The sequence below is a fragment of the Gossypium hirsutum genome, chromosome A13 (assembly GCF_007990345.1).
Source record: "Gossypium hirsutum isolate 1008001.06 chromosome A13, Gossypium_hirsutum_v2.1, whole genome shotgun sequence".
NCBI lineage: Eukaryota > Viridiplantae > Streptophyta > Magnoliopsida > Malvales > Malvaceae > Gossypium > Gossypium hirsutum.
This window is the reverse complement of record NC_053436.1, coordinates 106,979,156-107,002,324: the sequence shown is the minus strand read 5'-3', so window position 1 is coordinate 107,002,324 and position 23,169 is coordinate 106,979,156. Positions and strand designations below refer to the sequence as shown.

At 32.0% G+C, this 23,169-nt stretch overlaps 1 protein-coding gene across 1 annotated transcript; it reads left to right on the top strand.

Annotated features, from left to right (window-relative positions):
• The first annotated feature begins 8,837 nt into the window (after window positions 1-8,837).
• On the top strand, window positions 8,838-22,692 carry LOC107893341 (myosin-17). The gene is made up of 39 exons (XM_016818294.2): window positions 8,838-9,320; window positions 10,664-10,792; window positions 11,150-11,293; window positions 11,426-11,571; window positions 11,644-11,800; window positions 11,920-11,978; window positions 12,250-12,409; window positions 12,532-12,681; window positions 12,760-12,896; window positions 12,994-13,140; window positions 13,218-13,319; window positions 13,409-13,466; window positions 13,557-13,658; window positions 13,813-13,850; window positions 14,059-14,185; window positions 14,274-14,444; window positions 15,268-15,399; window positions 15,509-15,618; window positions 16,317-16,377; window positions 17,141-17,318; window positions 17,489-17,694; window positions 17,832-17,951; window positions 18,049-18,147; window positions 18,271-18,492; window positions 18,706-18,845; window positions 19,152-19,269; window positions 19,366-19,416; window positions 19,532-19,612; window positions 19,734-19,904; window positions 20,066-20,221; window positions 20,322-20,528; window positions 20,609-20,746; window positions 20,831-20,901; window positions 21,027-21,126; window positions 21,213-21,269; window positions 21,364-21,420; window positions 21,522-21,602; window positions 21,709-21,791; window positions 21,874-22,692. The coding sequence occupies exons 1-39, from the start codon at window positions 9,318-9,320 to the stop codon at window positions 21,995-21,997; spliced, it is 4,593 nt and encodes a 1,530-aa protein (XP_016673783.2). The 5' UTR covers window positions 8,838-9,317; the 3' UTR covers window positions 21,998-22,692.
• Window positions 22,693-23,169: the final 477 nt, after the last annotated feature.

Below are 23,169 nucleotides of genomic sequence, written 5' to 3'. Positions count from 1 at the left end.
CCAGTCCAGGCTAAATCCCCTGCAATGACAATTACTCTAATGAGCTTGGTCTGAATTACCAGTCCAGGCTAAATTCAAACCCTAATTCGGATTACCCGTCCGGGCTAAATCCATTTTACACGTATTCTTCGGGAGGGCTATATCAGAATAGGATCACCCGTCCGGGCTAGATCTTTTTTACCGTCAATTCCTTTTCAGAGATCTATCGAATTTTCCTTTCATTCAACCGGGACTTATTTTCAATTTATGTCGAGTATTAGCAATATTTCATCAATTATCATGAATTGAACATTCAAATCATATTTTTATCACATAACCACATTTTTCAAGTATTTAAAATACAATTCAGGTTACACAAACTTACCTCATTACTTGTTTGTGTTTATAATTTCATTAATCCGATATCTTTTCTTTTCCACGATCAAGTCTCATATTTGAGTCCTCCGGATCTTTATAAATAAATTTGATAATCATTTTCATTCATTTCATATTCTAATGCATTTAATTAATGCTCTAGGAAAAATTACCATTTTGCCCCTAAACTTTTAATTAATGATGATTTCATCCTTAGGGTCAAGAAAATAAAACTCTTGCAATTTAATCCTTCTTTCCAGCTATTATTCTCATACATATTGATAACAATCCATGAATTCTATAAATATCAGAATTTTCCATAATTTCAACACTTTTCAATTTAATCCCTAAAACATGTTTTCCCCTATCTTGAACTAAATTAATAATTTCATTCAATTTTGTAATTTAAATAATAAAATTAATCCATTTCATGCAATTTGGCCATTTTTGACATTTTTACAAAATTACCTATAAAGTTTTACTTTTATTCAATTTAGTCCCTGAGCCTAAAGTATGCAAATTAGCCATGCTAAATGAATATTCATATAATTTTTTCTCCTCCTCCACTCCATTCCACATCCTTAATGTATATAACACACTTGTAAGTAACATTATCTATATTTTTTTATTATTTACTTTTATGAATATTCAAGCTATCCATTTGTGTCATAGTCACTAAATTATTCATATCTGGATCTATAGAACTCCAAATTAAGATACGCTAATTTTACCTGAAACTAGACTCATATATCTTCCTACCATAAAATTTTAAGAATTTTTGGTTTATCCAATAAGTACAGTTTATTCTTTAAAGTTACCCCTGTTCTGCTGTCTGACAGTTCTGACACTTCTTCACTAAAAATTAATTATCTCCTCGTACATAATTCAAATGATGTTTCTGTTTGTTTCTATTGAAAATAGGCTCATTTAGGATTCTAAAAATATAAATTTAATCTCATAATTATTTTTCTCCAAATTTTTATGATTTTTCAAAGTTAGAACAGGGGAACCCAAAATTATTCTGACCTTGTCTCACAAAATTTATTATATCTCATGATTTACAATTCCATTGCTTACATCATTTCTTCTATAAGAAACTAGACTTAATAAGCTTTAATTTCATATTTTATTCATCCTATAATTATATTTCTAAAATTTTTGATGATTTTTAAAAGTTAGACTACTGCTGGTGTCTAAAACTGTTTTAGTACAAGATATTAATTACCATGTTATAACACCTTTATTTTCTTTTTCTACACCATTTCTCATCACTTTCTCTTATTTCTCTTCACTAACATATCAAGAACATAGGACCTTATGTAAGAAAACTCTACTATAACATTATTTCCATGCTTTGTCAATAATAACAAACTTAAAAATATATTGAAATCTTGATATACTTACCTTGTTCTATTGATACAAATCTTTAACTTGATTTTCTCTTTCCTCCAGCTTCTATTTCTTGAATCCAACTTGATATTCTAACTCCCCATGGTCTCCTTAACATTTTTCTCTCTTGGTAGCTATGGAAATTCTTTTGATTTTTAGGTGAAAATGGCGAATTTTTGGTAAAAGGACCAAATTGTAAAGAAAGTAAAATTTTCTTTCTTTCTCTCTTTCTCTCACGTTAGTGCATGGGAAATATGGATGGGAATTTCTCATCTTTCTTTCTTTATATACTAATAAAATAATAATAAAATATATTATTAAAATATTAATAAAATAATATTTATCTAATTAAATAATTATAAAATATCAAAATATCTCTAGCATATTATTACTTTCTAGATTTCTCTCTCTTCCAATTGACCATTTTGCCCTTCATTATCTTTTAGAATTTCATCCTTGAGTCATCATTTAATTTGGTAAATTGTAGTATAGTCCCTCATAATTATTCATCTATTCAATTTGGTCCTAATTCATCCATTTTCCTTAGTTTCTAGATCATTCCACCCTTAAAATATTTACACTATTGGTCCTTCAAATTTTTCATATTTACACTTTAACCCCTCAAATTTTGAGTATTTACTCTTGTGCAACAAAACTTTTCTCACTTTTACAATTTAGTCCTTTCTTGAATTAATATATCATAATATACTTCCCAATATTGACATAACTCAAAATTTCCCTTTTTGTCACTTTATTTCCTTATTTTACTATATCACGAATAATATTTTACTGTAAAAAATTTCGGGATATTACAGTGTTTTTGTAAAGTGGTCTATTTGCTACCTTAGTCCTTCCGCCTTTGAATATTTTTTAATATGGTCCTAATTCCATTTTTTTATTTTTTTAGATTGCACCATTTAATTTTAAACTACATTCAATTTAGTCCCCCGATTTGCCAAAGGAAAGGAGCGTTTAATGGCCAGGGAATAATTTTCTAGTTGGTCCCTGTCCTTTTTCACGCATTTAATTTTAGTCCTTTATTCTATTTTATTATTTAATTAATTTATTTTATTATGATTTATACTTTTAATTTTGTTTAAATTTCGATTCAGTCCCTTATTTATTTAATTTCAGCCTTTCATGATTTTTTTATTTACTTATTTATTTATTTTTTTGTTATTGCCTTACCTTTTATTTTAAAATTTATATTGTTTATATTTGTACATTTTTTTCCCACATTGTTATTATTAGTAGTACTATTATTATTTTTATTGTTCAAGATAATATTATGATAACCAAGACATCATTATCGCTATAATAAATAGGTGCATTTTTATTATCGTTATATTTGTTCATTATAATCCACGAGCATAATTTTTTTTTCTTATCCCATTTATTTATCTATTTATCATTTTGGTATTATTATTTTATTTTTTTACCCTTTACCCTTTGCCATTTTAGCTTATTTTGTTAATCACTATTCTATCACATTAAAATCCATTTATCCGTTTTCACACCATATTTAAATAAATTAAATATATATCATTTAAAACTTACCTTCGTTTTATCTAATGAATAGAAAATACTTAAAACTGAGGTAATGTTCATTATTTTTAGAATTCGAGGAGTTGTGCTCCTGACTTCCGGAGTATGACATCTTCTTAAAACTAAAGTAATCGAATATCTTATTTAAAATAACAAAAATCAAGATTTAGGTAACGATCAAACGACTATTATTCTGGTTTTCAAGAATTAGAGGAATCGTGTCCTAACTCACGGGACGTGATCCTTCTTCTCTATTAATTCGGAATAAGGCATCTTCTATTTAATTTAATTTAGTTAAATAACATCTTAATATAAAGAGGGATCATGTTTTAAATTCTCTTCAAATTTTCAATTCTCAACGCTAAGATATCAAGTAATCAATTAGGTACCAATTTTGGGTGTCACAACGGTACTAACCCTTTCCATGCGTAACTGACTCCCGAACTTATTTTTTGAATTTTGTAGACCGAAAATATTGTTTTAATAAATCTAACATTTTATTAAAATGATCAAATTACAAGGTGATCTGATCATACCTCATAAAAATGATTGGCGGCGACTCTATTTTCATTCGTTTTTAAATAAAAGTCGATTTCCAAAAAGATTTCGACAATTTTTATTTAAAAATAATTTTATTAAATATAATACACTAAATCCACTAAAAAAAAGCTAAAATAACACATTAAAAAGTATTTATATTAAAAAAACACTACCATAAATATAATAAATATTTTATTATATTTAATATAAATTTTAAAATTATATATTTTGGATTGGGTTATTTAGTTAGTAAAGTTTTTTTTTTTTAGATTTTTGATAATGAGCTTAATTATTATTAGATTAGTGATTTAATATAAATATAAATATATAATTATTATTTAACATATATAATTAATATAATATTTTTTATAACATAATATATTTGGGTCGGGCAAGGCTCAGGCAAAAACTTACCCAAGGCACAATCCATATGAAAAACATGCCTTAAATTTTACTCAAGCCCATTTTTCTAGTATCGTATTTTTATTCAAATTTTCTCATCTAATTCGACCTATTAACAGATGTAATTTTCACTTCAAAAATTAAATAAAAAAACAATACATATATATATTCTTAATTGTATTAAATATATAAAGATAAATCCCAGCGTGGAGCACGAGGATCACACTCGTATATATAAAATGAGTATAAGCATCTTTAAATTGAGGAATTGTTTGAACCGTGGATTAAAATGCTATTATTCAAAGCAAGTCCTTTTATTTTTCAATGACGGAAAGTTGTTTTTCTAATCAAAACTGCTCGCTTTTTAAATAAATCATAGCAATGGACTTATCTTCTTTTTTCCCTTTAAATATAGGGAAAAGAAATGGTCTGTCAGGTTTCCTTCAAAGTTTTCGCCCACGATCCGATTTAAATCAAGACTAAATTATTTTATTTTGTTTTTGAAAAACATTAGTTAAATATATATATTAATTAACTAAATCAATATTCAATATTTCGGATACAAATTAAAATAGACAAAGTATATCAACAAAAGTGTATAAATAAAATGAATTTAGATAAAAAAAATTATATCAGAACCAAAATAAAATATATTTAAATATTAAATATAAATATAGTTGGAGAAATTATTTTATGAATACTTCCCACCATATCATTCATGGTCACTGACAGATTTATCTTCGTAATTTACACTGAATCTGAAATTATGACATTGAATCCTGACCATAAATCTTAAATCTTAAATCCCAAACCCAAGTCTCAAATCCTAAACTTGAACTTTTGTTAGAAGTTGTGTGACCCAAATTCTTATTAAAAATAAAATAAAGTGACAAGATAGATAGATCTACGAGAGCAAACGTTGATTAGAATAATGTGTTTTAACCTTATTGCATTACTTCTATTTGACTTTGATTAGGATATAGTTTTACAAACCTATAAATAGACGTAGTCTATACTCTTTTATATCATTCAAATTCGACATGGTGAATTTTCTTCTCCTTTGCCTGTGGTTTTTTCCCGAAAGGGTTTCTACGTAAAATTTTGTGTTTCTCTTTTCTCTCTTTCTTTGCGATTCATTGTCATTATCGACGCTCAATTTTTACAACTTTGAACCCTGAATCTTAAACCTAGGGTTCAGGGTTAGGGGTTAAAAAATTACCAAAATTATTTGTTAATGACATGAAAAAATTGTTGAAATGTCACTAAATAATTGGAAACGGACCATGGATGATGTGATGGGAAGGATCCATAAAATAATTTCTCTTAAGGTCACTGACACATAATTTTGGTAATTTACCTTGGACTCCGAGACCAAAACCTTAAACCTTGACCCTAAATCCTAAACTCTGAACCCAAAATCGAATCCCAAATTATAAACTTGAACCCTGAACCTTAAACCTAGGGTTTGGGGTTCGAGTGAGATTCGAGGTTAAAAAGTATCAACATTATTTGTTAATGACACGAAAAAATTATTGAAACCTTATTAAATAATTAGAAATGAATCATAAATAATATGATCTGAAGGTTCTATGAAATAATTTCTCATATAGTTGAGTCAATTAATTTTTTCACTCAATGTTTCATTATTATTATTATTATTTTCGGAACTGTTTTAACTTAAAATATATATATTTTAAATTTTTTCTCCATAGTTTCAATAAAATTAAGATGAATAAATATGGTGGACTCTAGAATGTGGTTTGAATTGATAAAATATAGGTCTAATAAGTAAAGTTTATTTTTAATAGATTTTCATATTTTGATAATAATGTTGACCTTGAATTCAATTTCTACGTTAAACATTAGGGTTCTCATTTTTTTAACGACAGCGCCTCCATTTTGGTTGGCAGCCGCCCAGTCTAGATATCCATAGTCCATACCGTTTGGGCGGTTACTTTTGCCTACCAATACTTAAACAATAGCTGCTTCTTCTTCTTTTTTTTTTTTTGGCCTTGTGTTATTTAGCTTTGTTTAAAAATAAATAATGTGGAATCAAAGAAAAAAAATATTTCTATTTTAATATAAGGATGGCTTGTGACAGAGCTTAATCAAAATATTAATTTAATTAGTGAAATTATTTTAAACCTAATTTGGTTTCAAAATAATAAAATAAATTTTAAAAAGTGTTTAATATTTTTAATTTTATTAAATAACTGACCACTAAAAATAGTTTGCACAAATTCAAAAAGAAAAATTATTTCATATTTTTTTAATGAAAAACTTTAAGACATAATTTGATAATTATAAATGTAGCTAATAATTTTTATCACTTTTTTGTCACTTTAGTCTTAAATTTTTTTCTTTTTTGGATTATGTTATTTTTTAATATTTAAAATTTAGTCAAATTAATTTTTTTTAGATGAGGATGTTATTTAGACAGCTAAAATTTCAACGACACTAATGTAGTAGTCCAAATGTACTTCATAGAAAATTAAAAAAATTAGAAAAAATTAGAAAAAAAACATAAAAGCATTCAAAAAAATTATCCATGTCAGTAATGAACTACATATAGATTGTTGCGTGAGTCGTTACGTTAGTGTTGTTAAAATTTTAACGGTTCAAACAACTTTTTCATCTAAAATTAACTAAATTATAAAATAATTTTAAAAAAATCAAGACCAAAGTTAAAAAATAAATAAATGTTAAATTTAAACTTGTTATTATGCCAAAATTTAATTTCAAAAACGAGATTCAAAAGGTGACATATACCTCATTAATGTATGTAAAACAATTAAAAATAAAACAGATACCTCATTTTCACTAGCGCTATTTCGAAAATATTTTTTTGAACAATTTTATTATAGGTTCTGATCATATTTGCATTCTTTATAACATAATGCATAGAACTACCCATAACCCTTCCCCCACTCATAAATAAGAAAATAATGTGTTTCAGTACACTCGAACCCATCTTTTCCTACATTGATAATAATATTTATATTAATCAAATTAAAACTCAATCCACAACCCATCGAAAAATTCTAAAATTCTCACATTTTTTAAATATCCGCAGTCATAACTTAAACTTGAGATCAAAATAATTTCTGTCGTGTGTGAATGTAGAAGGATGATTTGGTCATTTTCTAATGTACTTTGTCGGGTTCTTACAAGTTTTGGTTCATAACATTACCTTTTCCCAACATGTGCGGAACCTCTCATATATTCTCTGTCGCCTGGGATAGGACTTATTCAATCGGATGCGACTCAATCCACGCCGCTCTTATCACGTGTCATCCTTTCGTTGGCTTTCTCCCACCCTGAAGTTGGGACCCACCAAAGCATCAACCGTTCAACGTTATGTAACTAGATCGGGCGGCTGATGGTAAGCCATTCGTACCGTAAAATAATCTCAGTGTTTCACGCAGCAAATCTCCTCCTAAAACCCAAAAATCAAAATAATAGCAAAAATATGTAGGCGCCAGCGAATGGTGAGCGGATATCTTAGTGTAATGTTTCCCAATCCCGAAGCAGTTTTTATTTTTATTGGTGGGAAAAGTTGTTTTTAACTTTTGCCTCTATGTTTTACCTAAAATTACAAAATACCCTTTCCTTTTTAGAACATATTATATATATGTGAAGGCATTAAAAACATATTAAAATGTTTTATTTTATAAATACATTTAATGATAGCATATAAATATTAAATGGAAAAAATATCATGTTATATTTTATTTAGCAAAAAAAATTACCTAAATAATTTATAAGATAAATTTATTATTTAATGCATGAGATATTTTTTTATTGTTTATTTTAAATTGTATTTATATTGATAAATATTTTATATTTAAATTTTTTAATTTTATATATAATTTTTTAAATATCAATAAATCTAAAATAATATACTAAAACATAATTGTATTCATGCATACAATACCAAAAGAAAAACGATAATATATTGTTGTATTCATGCTTTCAAATATAAAATCAATAGAAGAGATATTCATGCGTCAAAATCGAAATTATTGAATTTCTCAAATTCACTTATGTTAAGGTTGGGTTAATTTAAATAATTTAATTTAATATTTTAAAGAGTAATTATTTGGTAAATTGATAATATTTTTATTTTATAAGTAATTTTAAAAATTTTTCATTCTTGACTCTGTTTGTAAAATCTAAAAACTTCGTTGACAATATACTAAATATGTTTCATATTTTAAAATAATAAAATATTCTAAAATTATTTTTATATTAATATTTTATATTTGTATAATTAAATTTAAACATTATTATTTCTAATATTAAAATAATAACTCAACCAAAATTAAATATGAACAAGCCAATTTAAACAGGCTGGATTATTAGACCGAAGATTTGAATAAGTTTTAATTAATAGCATTGACAATTTTAATTTTTCGTTAATTATTATTTTTATTGATTAATATTGCTATTATTATTATTATGAAAATGACTAGCCACCTTTGATTGCTTAGTTGGACTTAAACTTTATGGCAAATCCCGTAAATAATAACAAATTGATGCCTTAAAACACCGACCAAAGTCGAGAAAAACGCAGGGTTTTAGTCTAAAAACTTCCAAAAAACGTCGTCGGTTTTAGTTTTAGAGCACGAAAATTCCACTGTTTGTTGCCACCACCAAATGTCCAACTAGACCTTCTTCGTCACCCTCCCCTTCTTTGGACACCAGCTGACCAGTAACAATAAAAAAAAAAATTTAACGCACACACACACACAAAAAAAAACTTTTAAACTTTTTCGCTTTTGTATATAAATCGTATTGCCATTTCCATTTTGCTTCCATTTTTCTTTTTCATTTGATGAGTTAAATAAAAAAGGGAAAAATCGTGAGAAGAAAGAATTTGTTTTCTTATTGTTTATCGTGAATTCGGAATTCAACCTTCATAATTTTGTGCTTTTAGTTTCTTCAATTCAAAATTTTTCTCGTTTCAGCTATTGAGTTTCCAGTTCAGTTGTTTTTGGTTCCGATCTGACTCGTCGAGTCAGACTTTCATCGACTCGGTTGTGGCTCGGATGAGTTAGTAGAGAGAAGATCGTTTGCATATACTCGTCATGGTAATCCATTGCTTTAGCGGTTTTTAATTGCGGTTGAGTTGAATCGGTTGAACATGGCATCTTGTTTTTTGATTCTTTACTTTAATTTTCTTTGTTAGATATTTTATAGCTTTGGCAAGCTTAAATTATACAGGAAATTCTTTGAAGGATTCGATGTGATCTGTTTTTTGTTTCATTTTGTATTGAAAGATGATGAACGGTTTTTTTTTTTTTTTGTAAAATTTTATAAGAAAAGCATTCAAGTATATCAGCTTTTAAGATTAGAAAATTTGAATGCTTATATTACTTGACTAAGAAATCGGAATGCAAATCCAGATGTAGAGCAACATTTGATCGGTGTTATAAACACTTTGTTTGTATCTTTACAAGCGGATTTCATGTAAATGAAGTACAGAGTTAGGATTGGTGTACGGATAAGTTTTAGGTGAAAGATACCAACCGATGACAATCATGACTTGGAATGACTGTTTTTTAATGCTATTTATAGTTTTTTTTGTTTAGGATAATAAGATTGTTTTTCTTCCTGTAAAATTGTTAGCTCTTGCTGAATGTCTAACTATTAATAAAATAGTAGAGAAATTAGTTCAACTTAAAAGTGGATTAGTTATTTTGTTCTTTCATGCCATAAATATATCATCTGAAAATGAGTAACTCTCTAGTCCTGGGTTTTGGATGGTAAAGAATTGTTGGTAGTTATTAATACTATAATTAGACTTACATGAAAGTTGAAATGGGGGTTAAGGATGCCATAGTGAGGCGACACTACTATGCTGGTGAGTAAGATAAGAGCCACTGGCTGACAATTTCTTATTTTCTTTGGATGCTCAACACATATGACATGCTGCAAAATTGTTTCTTGCCAATGATTTATTTTATGTTCTTATGAACAAAGTTCGGCTCTGATCTTTGATGTAGTTTTATGTCATTATCATGAACTTTAGGCAGAACCTAAGAACTATTTCTTTGTATATGAGGCTACTTTTTAAGTGGCATATTGGCAATGATCTTTTCTGGATGTGTATTATTCAACCATCTATTTATACACTTTCTGTACTTTATTTACAAAAATAGCAGTATTTTACTCCTCGGTAAACACTTCAGTTCCATTCTTGTTCATCTTAAAACAGTATGCAATGTTAATGATGTGGACTGTCCACTAATTTGGCATATTGCTTGGTTCCTGAGACCCGTTACTTAAATGATTGGAATTGAAAAATTCATCCTAACAATCTTCTTTCCATGAAATATTCTTTTTTGCATTCTTCTTCAGACAGTCTCGACTTTTTTCTGTTTACAAACTTAGTTTCTTTCTTTGGATGGCTAATAATTTTATATATTTGTAGGCTGCTCCTGTTAATATTATTGTAGGTTCTCATGTATGGGTTGAAGATCCCACACTTGCATGGATTGATGGTGAAGTTTTTAAAATCAGTGGTGAAGACGTTCATGTCCAAACAACAAATGGAAAAACTGTGAGTTTGTTTTAGCCTTTTGTTGGTTTGTCTGTCTGTAACAAGCGCTACTTGTTAATGTGAATAAAATTTTGTATTAGATGCCAACATGTTTGTGATTGACTAGTACAACTATAGCAATTCTACTTCATAATTTACAAGTTCTAAGGCAGACAAGACCTTATCAAACAATTTCTAGCTTAGCAGTTAGTACAATCTATCAGTATATAGCGTGAAGTGTGCATCCAAAGTTCATTTACCTATTTCAAATGGAAACTTGGATGTTTACTTTGACTAGATTCTCTGCTACTTATTTTCTAGGTTTTCGTGGAATAGATTTTATTCTAATATTTTTACTGACCAAAGAACTAATTGCAGGCTGTGGCAAATATCTCAAAGGTTTTTCCAAAAGATACTGAAGCACCTCCTGGAGGTGTTGATGACATGACAAAACTCTCGTATTTGCATGAACCTGGAGTTCTACATAACTTGGCTATGAGATATGAACTTAACGAAATCTATGTAAGATATTTTCTCTTCTCTCTTTCTCTGTTCCCATGCTGAAGTAGATGTTGAGCAAAGGAATTATAGATTTAATTACAAAGACATCTTAATCTTGCAAGCTGAGGTGCTGTTCTTTGCTACTTTCCTCAGACATACACTGGAAACATACTGATTGCTATAAATCCATTCCAAAGGTTACCACACTTGTATGATACTCACATGATGGAGCAATATAAGGGGGCAGGATTTGGAGAGCTGAGTCCTCATGTTTTTGCCGTTGCAGATGTTGCCTATAGGTAAATAACCTCTGTTCTATTGGACATCAGATGATTTCTAGAGATGCCGTTGCTGATTTATCATGTAAACAGGGCAATGATAAATGAGGGAAAAAGCAACTCCATTCTCGTTAGTGGAGAAAGTGGTGCTGGTAAAACGGAGACTACAAAGATGCTCATGCGATACCTTGCATACCTTGGTGGTCGATCTGGAGTTGAAGGGCGTACAGTTGAACAACAAGTTCTAGAAGTAAGATGAATCATATATAATCATATATAGTTTCTGCATGGTTATCTTTGATCCGATAAATTGAAAAGAATCAGAGCATTTTCCTGATTTTGTACTTCTTAATGTTTGACTTCTTCCAGTCAAATCCAGTTCTTGAAGCCTTTGGTAATGCAAAAACTGTTAGGAACAACAATTCAAGGTGAGCATATTTTTGCTATTAGGATTTGAAAAATTACTACTTTCTTCATACATGATAGCTTATTCCACTCCGGATTTGTACTATCAAATGTTGGATTTAAAGACGTTTTGAAAAGATGGATCAAGGGTCAGTTCATGTTTCAGTCATTGCTGCTGGTCGGTCTAATTTAATGTAGAAACAATGGTTTCTCTAATCAATTGTTTGAATTTGTTATTTCCTTGAATTCGTTTATGTGTTTATCTGAGTTTTCTTGCTTCTTGGTACTATATAGTCGTTTTGGTAAATTTGTTGAGCTCCAATTTGACAAGAATGGGAGGATATCTGGAGCGGCTGTTCGCACATATTTGCTGGAACGGTCTCGTGTTTGCCAAATTTCAAATCCTGAAAGAAATTACCACTGTTTTTACCTTCTTTGTGCAGCACCGCCTGAGGTATTAATGCTTTGATTTTATAATGGGATATTTCTTTTTTGAATCAGTTTTCACGTGCATGTAGACTTGCCTATGCTGCTAATAATAGGCAATGGTTGATAATGTTTTCTGGAAATTTTCAGGTTAGGGAAAAGTTTAAGTTGGGAGATCCTAAGTCTTTCCATTACCTCAATCAATCAAGCTGCTATGCATTGGATGGGGTAGATGATGCTCAGGAGTACCTTGCAACTATAAGGGCCATGGATGTAGTTGGAATCAGTGAGGAAGAGCAGGTCAGGCTTCTCTTCCATTAGTTTCAGAAAATAGTGTACTTATGAATTCATCCCTAACTTTCGTTATGATTGATTCAGGAGGGAATTTTTAGTGTTGTGGCTGCCATTTTACATCTTGGAAATATTGACTTTTCAAAGGGAGCTGAGGTTGACTCCTCCGTTATCAAGGATGAGAAATCTAGGTTCCATCTTAATACGACAGCTGAACTTCTCCAGTATGATTTATTCATCCTTTCTTGAATATATTTTTGAGTTCTTGTCTTGCATGTATTCTTTCTTTAATAAATGTGTGATAAACCGTATATACAATAGGTGTGATGTTAAGAGCTTGGAAAACGCATTAATAAAGCGTGTAATGGTTACTCCAGAAGAAATTATTACAAGAGCTCTAGATCCTGTTGCTGCAGTTGGTAGCAGGGATGCATTAGCTAAAACCATCTATTCTCGCTTGTTCGATTGGTAAAAAAACTTTATCTCTATTTTGTATTCAACCAGAGTGGATGAATTTCTAAAACATATTTCTTTGTTCCTATAAGGCTTGTGGATAAGATCAACATTTCAATTGGACAAGATCCAAACTCAAAGCAATTGATTGGAGTCCTTGATATTTATGGTTTTGAGAGCTTTAAGTTTAATAGGTAAGACGTTTCCCTCTAAATACAATAAATGGAATTTTTACTATTTTAGCTAACAGGACAGGATTTTGTCCATTCTCTTGTTTCTATAGTTTTGAGCAGTTTTGCATCAATTTTACAAATGAAAAACTGCAGCAACATTTCAATCAGGTTTGTAACTTTTACATAGTTCTTTTCTTCTACTTTAGATGCTATCTTGGCCATGCTCATTCTGAATATATGGCAATTTTGTCTTTGCAGCATGTTTTTAAAATGGAACAGGAGGAATACACAAAAGAAGAAATTAATTGGAGCTACATAGAATTTGTTGATAACCAGGATGTGTTGGATTTGATAGAGAAGGTTGAACATTGTTGCTTAACTTGTTTCTTGTTATTTCATATGAGCTAATCTTTCCAAGAATATAATATGTTTATTTATTAGTTTGAATATTCTTCAGTGTCCTTCTCATGCACCCTGTTTCATAATTACAATTACTTGCTCATTCTTTCTGCAGAAACCAGGAGGAATTATTGCACTTCTCGATGAAGCTTGGTATGTAGATTGTATCTTGCTGCATTGGATAGATTATTTTTTGAAGTTTTAGGGAACCCAAGTCACTATAGTTGCCTCTACTAGTGCTTCCATGCACGTGCATATGGTGCTCAACATGTTTAATGAAGAAGAAACTATATGCTGTGTCTGTCATTTCCTATTCTACATTGTTGCTTTTGGTTGATTTCATCTTTACTGCTTCACGCAGTATGTTTCCTAGGTCCACACACGAGACATTTGCTCAGAAGTTGTTTCAGACATTCAAAAACAACAAGCGCTTTATAAAGCCGAAGCTATCTCGTACTAGTTTTACTATTTCTCACTATGCTGGAGAGGTAGCTTGTTTTGCCTTGCATACATACAAACAAAGTTTCTCTAACTACGATGATTACACAACGGTATCTTTTGTTGTCTTCTCCCCAGGTGACTTATCTGGCTGATTTGTTCCTTGACAAGAACAAAGATTATGTAGTGGCTGAACATCAGGATCTATTGACAGCCTCAAAGTGCTCCTTTGTAGCTTCTTTGTTTCCTCCTCCTGCTGAGGAATCTTCAAAATCATCCAAATTTTCATCCATCGGATCACGCTTTAAGGTATTAGTGATCCATTAATCAACCTGTTTATCAGATGAACTGTACTTCTCATCGGTGTTAGATATGAAACCCATTGATTGAGCATTGATCCCATTGCCAAGTGTTACAAAGTGCACACTAACGGTCATTGGGAAAGTGAAGCATTCAAAATGTTTCCAACCTACTTAAATAAAGGGGATAAAAGCTATTTGACCTCTAATTCCAAACATGACCCTATAACTCAGGTCTTGGGCATCATCATAGTGTATCTGTTCCTGGTCACAAAACAATTCAGAAATTACAGGGAAAAGGAAAATAGAACCTTGTGAAATAAAATGCTAAGTTCACCAGTACAGTTTATATCGAAGTTTTTTTAACCTAGTGCTTCTTTTCTTTTCCCGCTTATGTCAAAACAGTAATTAATGGTTGCAATTTCTAACAATATGGTAGTTTGTCTCTTATATTATCACAAAAAAGTTCATGATATATTCCATGTCATCAAAACCATGAAGGCTTTGTTTTCTATGAACTTAATTATAGCACGTGGAAGAAGGAAAATGCAATGGATCCAGAATAAAGTAGTCTGCTGTAGTTTAGCATACCCAAAATAAAATTAAGGAAGCTCATAAATATTATTGTGCTTATACAAACCATAAATCCTGTCATTCTGAAACCATAAATAATTGTGCACTAATTTCAGTACTGTGCATGAATGATTTTAGAGACTGGTAACATGGTTGATAGATCCTTTTCTTTCATTTGCAATTGCAACTATTGACTCCTTAACATTGGAATTTTTATATAATTTCTCTCTGATAAGCAAAAAATGTTTTTAAAATTGCAGCTGCAACTTCAATCTTTAATGGAGACATTGAATTCAACAGAACCTCACTATATCAGATGTGTGAAGCCAAACAATGTCCTCAAACCTGCAATTTTTGAGAATGCCAATATAATTCAGCAATTAAGATGTGGTGTGAGTATGATTTTGAAAAAAATGATAATCTCTATTTGTTTTGCTCCAATCTATTGAAACTGGTCCTTTTGATGGGTATGATGAAATTATGTAATTTTCTCTCTTATAGGGTGTTCTTGAGGCAATCAGGATCAGCTGTGCTGGATATCCGACTAGAAGAACTTTTTATGAGTTTATTCACCGTTTTGGTGTCCTTGCTCCAGAAATTTTGGAGGGGAAGTAAGTTGTGAATCCGATCATTTTGTAGTTGTAATAAGTTTAGGTATAGAAATGGACATATTCATTCAATGGATGCTTACCTTGATAATGTATAAGTTCAAAAAGAAAAAAAAAGGCATCACGGTCTCTTGCTAATCTAAGGTTATAGTTAAGTAGTGTTATCCTATCTGCCTAGTCTTGAATTTCACGCCGCTTACTAGTTACTAGTAATTTGTTTTAGGTTGTATGCTTAACATGGTATCAGAGTCAAAGTGTGTTATGTTCTTCCCACTTGCAACCCCTTGTGTTTGTCCACATGTAGACACTTGTGGAGCTACATGTGAGGGGAGTATTAAGTGATGTTATCCTATATTTGTTAAATCTTGAGTTTATTGCAGACAAGTTGGGCCTCTCCGCTTACTACCAATTGATTTTTTGGTCGGATATTTAACATTATGAGATAGGTGATCCAAATAAGATCATTATTTTCAATATTTTATCATACATTGCCTGGTACAGAACTTTAATGTTTCTGAAATTTTTTTAGCCAAAGACTTGAACTATTGCACTATGTAACTGCTTCTCACAGTATATTGGTTGATGTTGCAATTTATATAGTCATCTTTTGTCACTTCCCTAGTTTTTTTTTTTCGTTACTATTGCATATGACTTTGGTTAAGGATTTTATCATTTTCCGTTTTGTGTTTTTGTACGTGCAGTCATGATGACAAAGTTGCATGTCAAATGATCCTGGATAAGATGGGATTGAAAGGTTACCAGGTAATTGAAACACGACCTTAAAGATTTTAATTTTGGTAATGGTATTTAGGAAGTACGATAGGATTAAAGGATTCAGGGGAGGTCCTCCGTATCATGGAAATATAATTTCACTTTCCTCTCCTAGCTCCATTCACAATGGCAAGGTGTACTGAGATCTTAGCAAAAGTGGTGAATTGCTGAAGGATTGCTAATTAATATTTTATAACTCCTTGAGTGTATCACCAATTGATAAGCTAGACACTTTATGCCAGTAAGCATGGGCTATTAGCACTATTGGATTTATGGAAGTACGGGTAAGGAAGTGATTTATAATGAAAATTTCTGCTTATAGCTTTAAATCTTTAAAAAAAGAAAAACATGACAAGGGTTCGGTAATGACTGGTTTATTCCTTAACATGTTCAATGTAGAGCATGGTTAGGAAATGTGAAAACCATGACTAATAGCATTGTTATCCAAGTAGGATGACCACAAGAACAAACTCCATGTTAGACCTGATTCCTTAGGGGTTAAAGACCACCTTTACCAGTTGTTAGCCTGTCATATCTGTCACAGAAGTACCCAATTTGGTTGGACAGATAACTGTTTCTTTTGGGGTTAAAGACCACCTTTACCAGTTGTTAGCCTATCATATCTATGTCAAAGGTGATACTGGAAATAGCCATCTGTTTCTAATATCCACCATGATTACAAATATTGTGTGATCATCTATATGCAGTAATCAACTTGTGTATTCCACTCTATTTAACATGACTGGCATTGCAGATAGGTAAGACCAAAGTTTTCCTTAGAGCTGGTCAGATGGCTGAGTTAGATGCCAGAAGGGCAGAAGTGCTTGGAAATGCAGCCAGGACCATTCAAAGACTAATCCGGACATATATTGCAAGGAAGGAGTTCATGGCACTACGTAAATCTGCAATCATGCTGCAATCTCACTGGCGAGGTATCTTTTTATTTTCATTAAAAGTTCAAAAGAAATTGTTTGAAGCTGATGATCTTCAGAAGTATTTTCTTGAGCTGCAGTTGTAGTTCTCTGATGCTTTTCGTTTTGGCTTTGAGCACACTAAAATTTATCCTGTTTATGACTGTCCCTTCCTTTTTCACTTGAATTAGGTTTATTAGCCTGCAAACTGTATGAGCAGTTGAGAAGGGAAGCAGCTGCATTGAAGATTCAAAAGAACTTTAGGCGGCACATTGCCAGGGAATCTTATTTAACAGTGAGGTTGGCCGCAATTACATTGCAGACTGGCCTAAGGGCAATGACTGCTCGGAATGAATTCAGATTCAAAAAGCAAACCAAGGCTGCAATCATCGTTCAGGTCCTACTACAACTACTTGATCATCTTCTCTTAACCTTTACAAAATTGAAAGACGCACATCATTACTGAAGCAATGAAGTTAATGAAATTCAGTACAGAGAACTGAATATTGAGTGAATACTTTTCTGAACATTCAGGCTGCTTTGCGTTGCCATCTTGCTTACTCTTATTATAAGAGTCTCCAGAAAGCAGCACTAACTACTCAATGTGGTTGGAGGGGAAGGGTTGCTAGGAGAGAGCTCAGAAAGCTGAAGATGGTTTGATCTTATTCTTTAGTGCAACTTTGCTTACAAGAGCTTTAATGCACTTTACATTTTAAACTCACGTTATAACCATTACTCTAAATCTTTTTAGGCCGCCCGAGAAACAGGAGCTCTGAAAGAAGCAAAAGACAAGCTGGAAAAGCGCGTAGAAGAACTCACATGGCGTTTGCAGCTTGAGAAACGTTTGAGGGTAGCTTATGCCATTTTTTATTCTAACATATATTAATGTTTACTATTGCTGCAATCTTCTGTAAAACGTCATCATTATCTGTTTTCATCTGTAAAACCTTTACCCTTTAAATCAATACAACAGACTGATTTAGAAGAGGAAAAGGCGCAAGAACTTGCCAAGTTACAGGATGCTTTGCATGCTATGCAAGTACAAGTTGAGGAGGCAAATGCTAGGGTCAAAAAAGAGCAAGAGGCTGCTCGAAAAGCTATTGAGGAAGCTCCTCCAGTTATTAAGGAGACTCCTATTATAGTTCAGGACACAGAAAAGGTTAACTCCTTAGCTGCTGAGGTAGAGAGTTTGAAGGTAATCATGTCTATTTCCCTCCTATGATTTTCTACTAAGTAATTTGATTTGGATACATTTTCCGTGTGTATCATCATCGGATGAATGATGTGGATCGACTTCCAATTGCAAGATATTGCAATTAGCTTGACGTTGTTGGCTTTTTATTATTTATCTTGGAGTCGGAAACTTTGATGATAACAAAAGAGACTAAATGTTCATTTGTAACCGCAGGCATCATTGCTATCAGAAAGAAAAGCAGCTGAGGAGGCCCGTAATGCTTGTACAGATGTGGAGGCCAGAAGTGCAGAGCTGCAAAAGAAACTCGAAGATTCGGAGAGAAAAGTGGATCAACTTCAGGAATCTATGCAGAGGTCTGTATGGAAAAGAAAGTTGTTTGAATACAAACTAGCAGTACTTCATAACAAAATATTGAAAGAGAGAGAAAAAAAAAGGGATTCATTCATCTCAAAGTTGATAAGTGACAAGATTAGTTCTCCCTTTTCCTATCCATTTTAGTTGTCAGTTGTCACTAAACTCAAACATATCCAACACAAGAATGCTTCACTTGATGCTTCTGTTTGCAAGCTCCCTTTCCTTGCTTTACTTTTTCTTTATGCGGCTCTTTGTGCCCCATGTTTTATTTAAACTTTTTTATTTAATATCATTCTACGCTTCAGGTTGGAAGAGAAGCTTGCCAATTCAGAATCTGAGATTCAAGTACTTCGTCAGCAGGCACTAGCAATATCACCAACTGGAAAATCTTTGACTACAAGACAAAGAACTATGATTATTCCGGTATAAATTAGATATTATTAGTTCATTACACATCCTCATATTGTGTAGTACAAGCTTAGAGAAATATAGACTGAGCATTTGTTAATTAATTTGCAGAGGACACCAGAGAATGGAAATGTTACAAACGGAGAAACAAAGGTTTCACCGGTAGGAACATCATTGATTGTGATAATGGAAACTAGAAGTTCATAAGATATGAGATTTTTTTTAGTTGTATTATATCGCTCACTGCTTATTATCTCACTGCTCATTATCTTCTCAGGACACTACTCTTGCCATATCAAATGTACGTGAGCCCGAATCAGAGGAAAAACCTCAGAAATCCCTCAATGAAAAGCAGCAGGTTAGTGACCAATTTATGGAACTCATTCTAATAATCTATCTCATACTTTGAGGAGTAGATTCCTATTCATATGGATGTGCAGTCCCGATTAATTGCTTCTAACCCATGTTTTGTGTTTCAGGAGAACCAGGACATATTGATTAAGTGTATTTCAGAAAATTTGGGATTCTCTGGGAGCAAACCGATTGCTGCTTGTGTCATATACAAATGTCTTCTTCAATGGAGGTCATTTGAAGTTGAACGAACAACTATCTTTGACCGCATCATTCAAACAATAGCTTCTTCCATTGAGGTAAGCGATAGTTTGGCTTTTTAATCATTATCTGCATCATTAGCCAATAAAAATCATCATCTCCCAAAAGCCTTTGCACATAGAGGCTAATAGAATTAGATCAAGACTTTTCTGGATTAAAAAAATTATCATTAATGTAAGCAATGTCTACCTTACTGAAGATCCAGGATAATAACGATGTCTTAGCCTATTGGTTATCGAATTCATCAACATTATTACTGCTGCTCCAACGCACACTTAAAGCAAATGGAGCTGGAAGTTTGACACCACAAAGGCGAAGAGCAACATCAGCTTCACTCTTTGGGAGAGTGTCCCAAGTAAGAAGCTACTATTTATCTTAAGAAAAAATTTGTCCTGTCCTTTCTATATATTTAAATTTCTTTTCCTGACCTTATTTTGTTCTGATATGATTTTTAGGGACTACGGGCCTCTCCGCAAAGCGGTGGACTTTCGTTTCTTAATGGTCGTGGACTTAGTAGACTGGATGACTTACGGCAAGTTGAGGCCAAATATCCTGCATTACTGTTTAAGCAACAGCTTACTGCCTTCCTTGAGAAGATATATGGAACGATCAGAGACAATCTAAAGAAAGAGATCTCTCCACTGCTTGGATTGTGCATTCAGGTTATTGCTAAGTTATTTCCTTTTCCAGGCTATCTGTTTTGTTCCTTTTTCAGTTCTGAAATATTTTCAATATAATGCAGGCTCCAAGGACATCCCGGGCGAGTTTGGTGAAGGGACGTTCTCAAGCGAATGCTGCTGCTCAGCAAGCTTTAATTGCTCATTGGCAAAGCATTGTGAAAAGCTTGAACCGTTATTTGGATATAATGAAAGCAAATCATGTAAATTCTTAAACTTCGCTTGAAAACAAAAACATGTAACCTTCTTTGAGGGATTTTATGGATCTCATTTTTCTGGTTATGCAGGTACCCCCATTCTTAGTCCGTAAAGTGTTCACTCAAATATTCTCATTCATCAACGTTCAGCTATTCAACAGGTATCAATTTGTGTGTGTGTATGTGAACTTTTATGCGCATTTATTACTTGATTCTATTACAAAATTAGAAGGCTATGGTAGATTCCGTGATAACTGTGCGGCATTTGTCTAACTCATATATGTAGTCTTCTTTTGCGACGAGAGTGTTGCTCATTCAGTAACGGGGAGTACGTGAAAGCTGGTCTTGCTGAATTAGAACAGTGGTGCTACGCCGCAACTGAGGAAGTAAGCTCTCTAAGCAATCATTCGCAGCTGTTATATCCTGCCTTCCTTTTTTCTGGTTCCTTTACCCAAATGCTTCGTGTCAACAGTACGCAGGCCCAGCATGGGAAGAACTGAAGCACATAAGACAGGCTGTAGGATTCCTGGTTAGATTCAACTTATAGCATTTCATGTTCAATAACGGTTTCTAATCAATGATCTCATATGACTCAGTGATCGGAACGTTCCTCTGTAACTCAGGTTATTCATCAGAAACCAAAAAAGACCTTGAATGAGATAACTAAAGAACTTTGCCCGGTAAATACCTTTCACTTTCAAGCTTCATCACCTCATAAAATTTGACCTTCTTTTTTTTTTTAAGTCTTCATTTTATTTCTTTTTATTGCTTGCTTCTTCAGGTTCTCAGCATACAACAGCTGTACAGAATTAGCACTATGTACTGGGATGACAAATACGGCACACATAGTGTGTCATCAGATGTAAGTTCGAAATCCAAATTACGTACCGTGAGAAAGCTATACCTGTTCGTTCCGGCACTCTGGAATTTTGAGATACCTGTTTTTCTAAGCTTGCAAATTTTTACAGGTCATTGCAAACATGAGAGTTATGATGACTGAGGATTCCAACAATGCTGTTAGTAGTTCTTTCCTGTTAGACGATGACTCAAGGTTAGTTTGTTCTGTCTTTTAGCTTCATTTTGAAAAGTACTTCACTCCATATTCTCAACATCTACAATTGATGTCGATGCAGTATTCCGTTCACGGTGGAGGACATCTCCAAGTCCCTGCAAAAAGTAGACATATCTGACGTCGATCCTCCATCAATAATTCGTGAAAATTCTGGTTTCGGGTTCTTACTTCCACGTTCGGACTAATTAAATCACGGTTGCAATCATCCAACACACGTAAAAGAGTTTGATATTTCACAACTCATATGCCAATGCCGCATTCCATCTGTGGTGTACACATCTCCAAGTCTCTGCAACAAGTAGAGACATATCTGATGTTGATCCTTTATCCATGGTTCTTACATCCGCACTCGGACTGATAATAATGGTTGCAGTCTCCGAATACATATATCAGTACTCTTGAAGCACTGCACTAGGCATGTGCATATAGTTTCATAATCTCCAAACATCTCATGTGCATAATAACTTTTCTCTTTCTTTTCTTCATAATTTTCACATCCTCCCAGGCTGTTGGTTTTTAATGTCCGGGATGGTCATATATGATTCTTTTCCCCATGTTCCAAGGAAAAGAAACATGGGAATGTTTCTCAAAAAGCCATATCACAAATTCACAAGCATTGATGTGATAATGTGCAATTGAGGTATAGGTTTTGGTCTTCACAGCCTACAACGGGCGTTTTATTCTTTCTTTTTTGTAATTTTTCTAAATTTCGTTTGGGAGCAACGGGGCTCCTTTTGCAGGCTTTCCTCGGTGATTTTTGGGTGTAAATGTAACTAAAAACAGATTGCATTTTATAGGGTTCTTGATTTGTTGTTGTCTGAGTTCATTGTGTAAATCCCAACTTTTCCTTTGGTATTGAATGAACAATAGTGTTATAGTATTCCTTATTTTATTTTCAATTCAGGTTACATTGCGCATTGAATTGGACAGGCACTTAAATTGGATTTTTGTCAAAATTTAAACTTTCGTAAAATCTATGGAGTAAACATACCTGATCACATGTCATTAACAGAAATTCTTCAATTTAAACTTAAAAATTATTAGTGTTAATCTCTATATATTATGTGCAATACGAAAATACCTTTTATGTTTTGTGAATCAATAATTAGTCATATCATAATTAGTAAAAATTTGAATAATTTATCGTAACATAAAAATAATTACAAAAAAATTTAAACATAAAAAAAATTCTTTAAAACAAGTAAGGTATTGTGTTAATAAAATTATATGAATGAAATTAATTTATCATGTACTAAGATAGTAAAAAAAGAAGCAAAAAAACCATCAACATTAGTACGTAAAGTCCAATGCTAAAAATGTCAAAAGTAAATAGCAAATAATAGTTCTGCCCTTACTT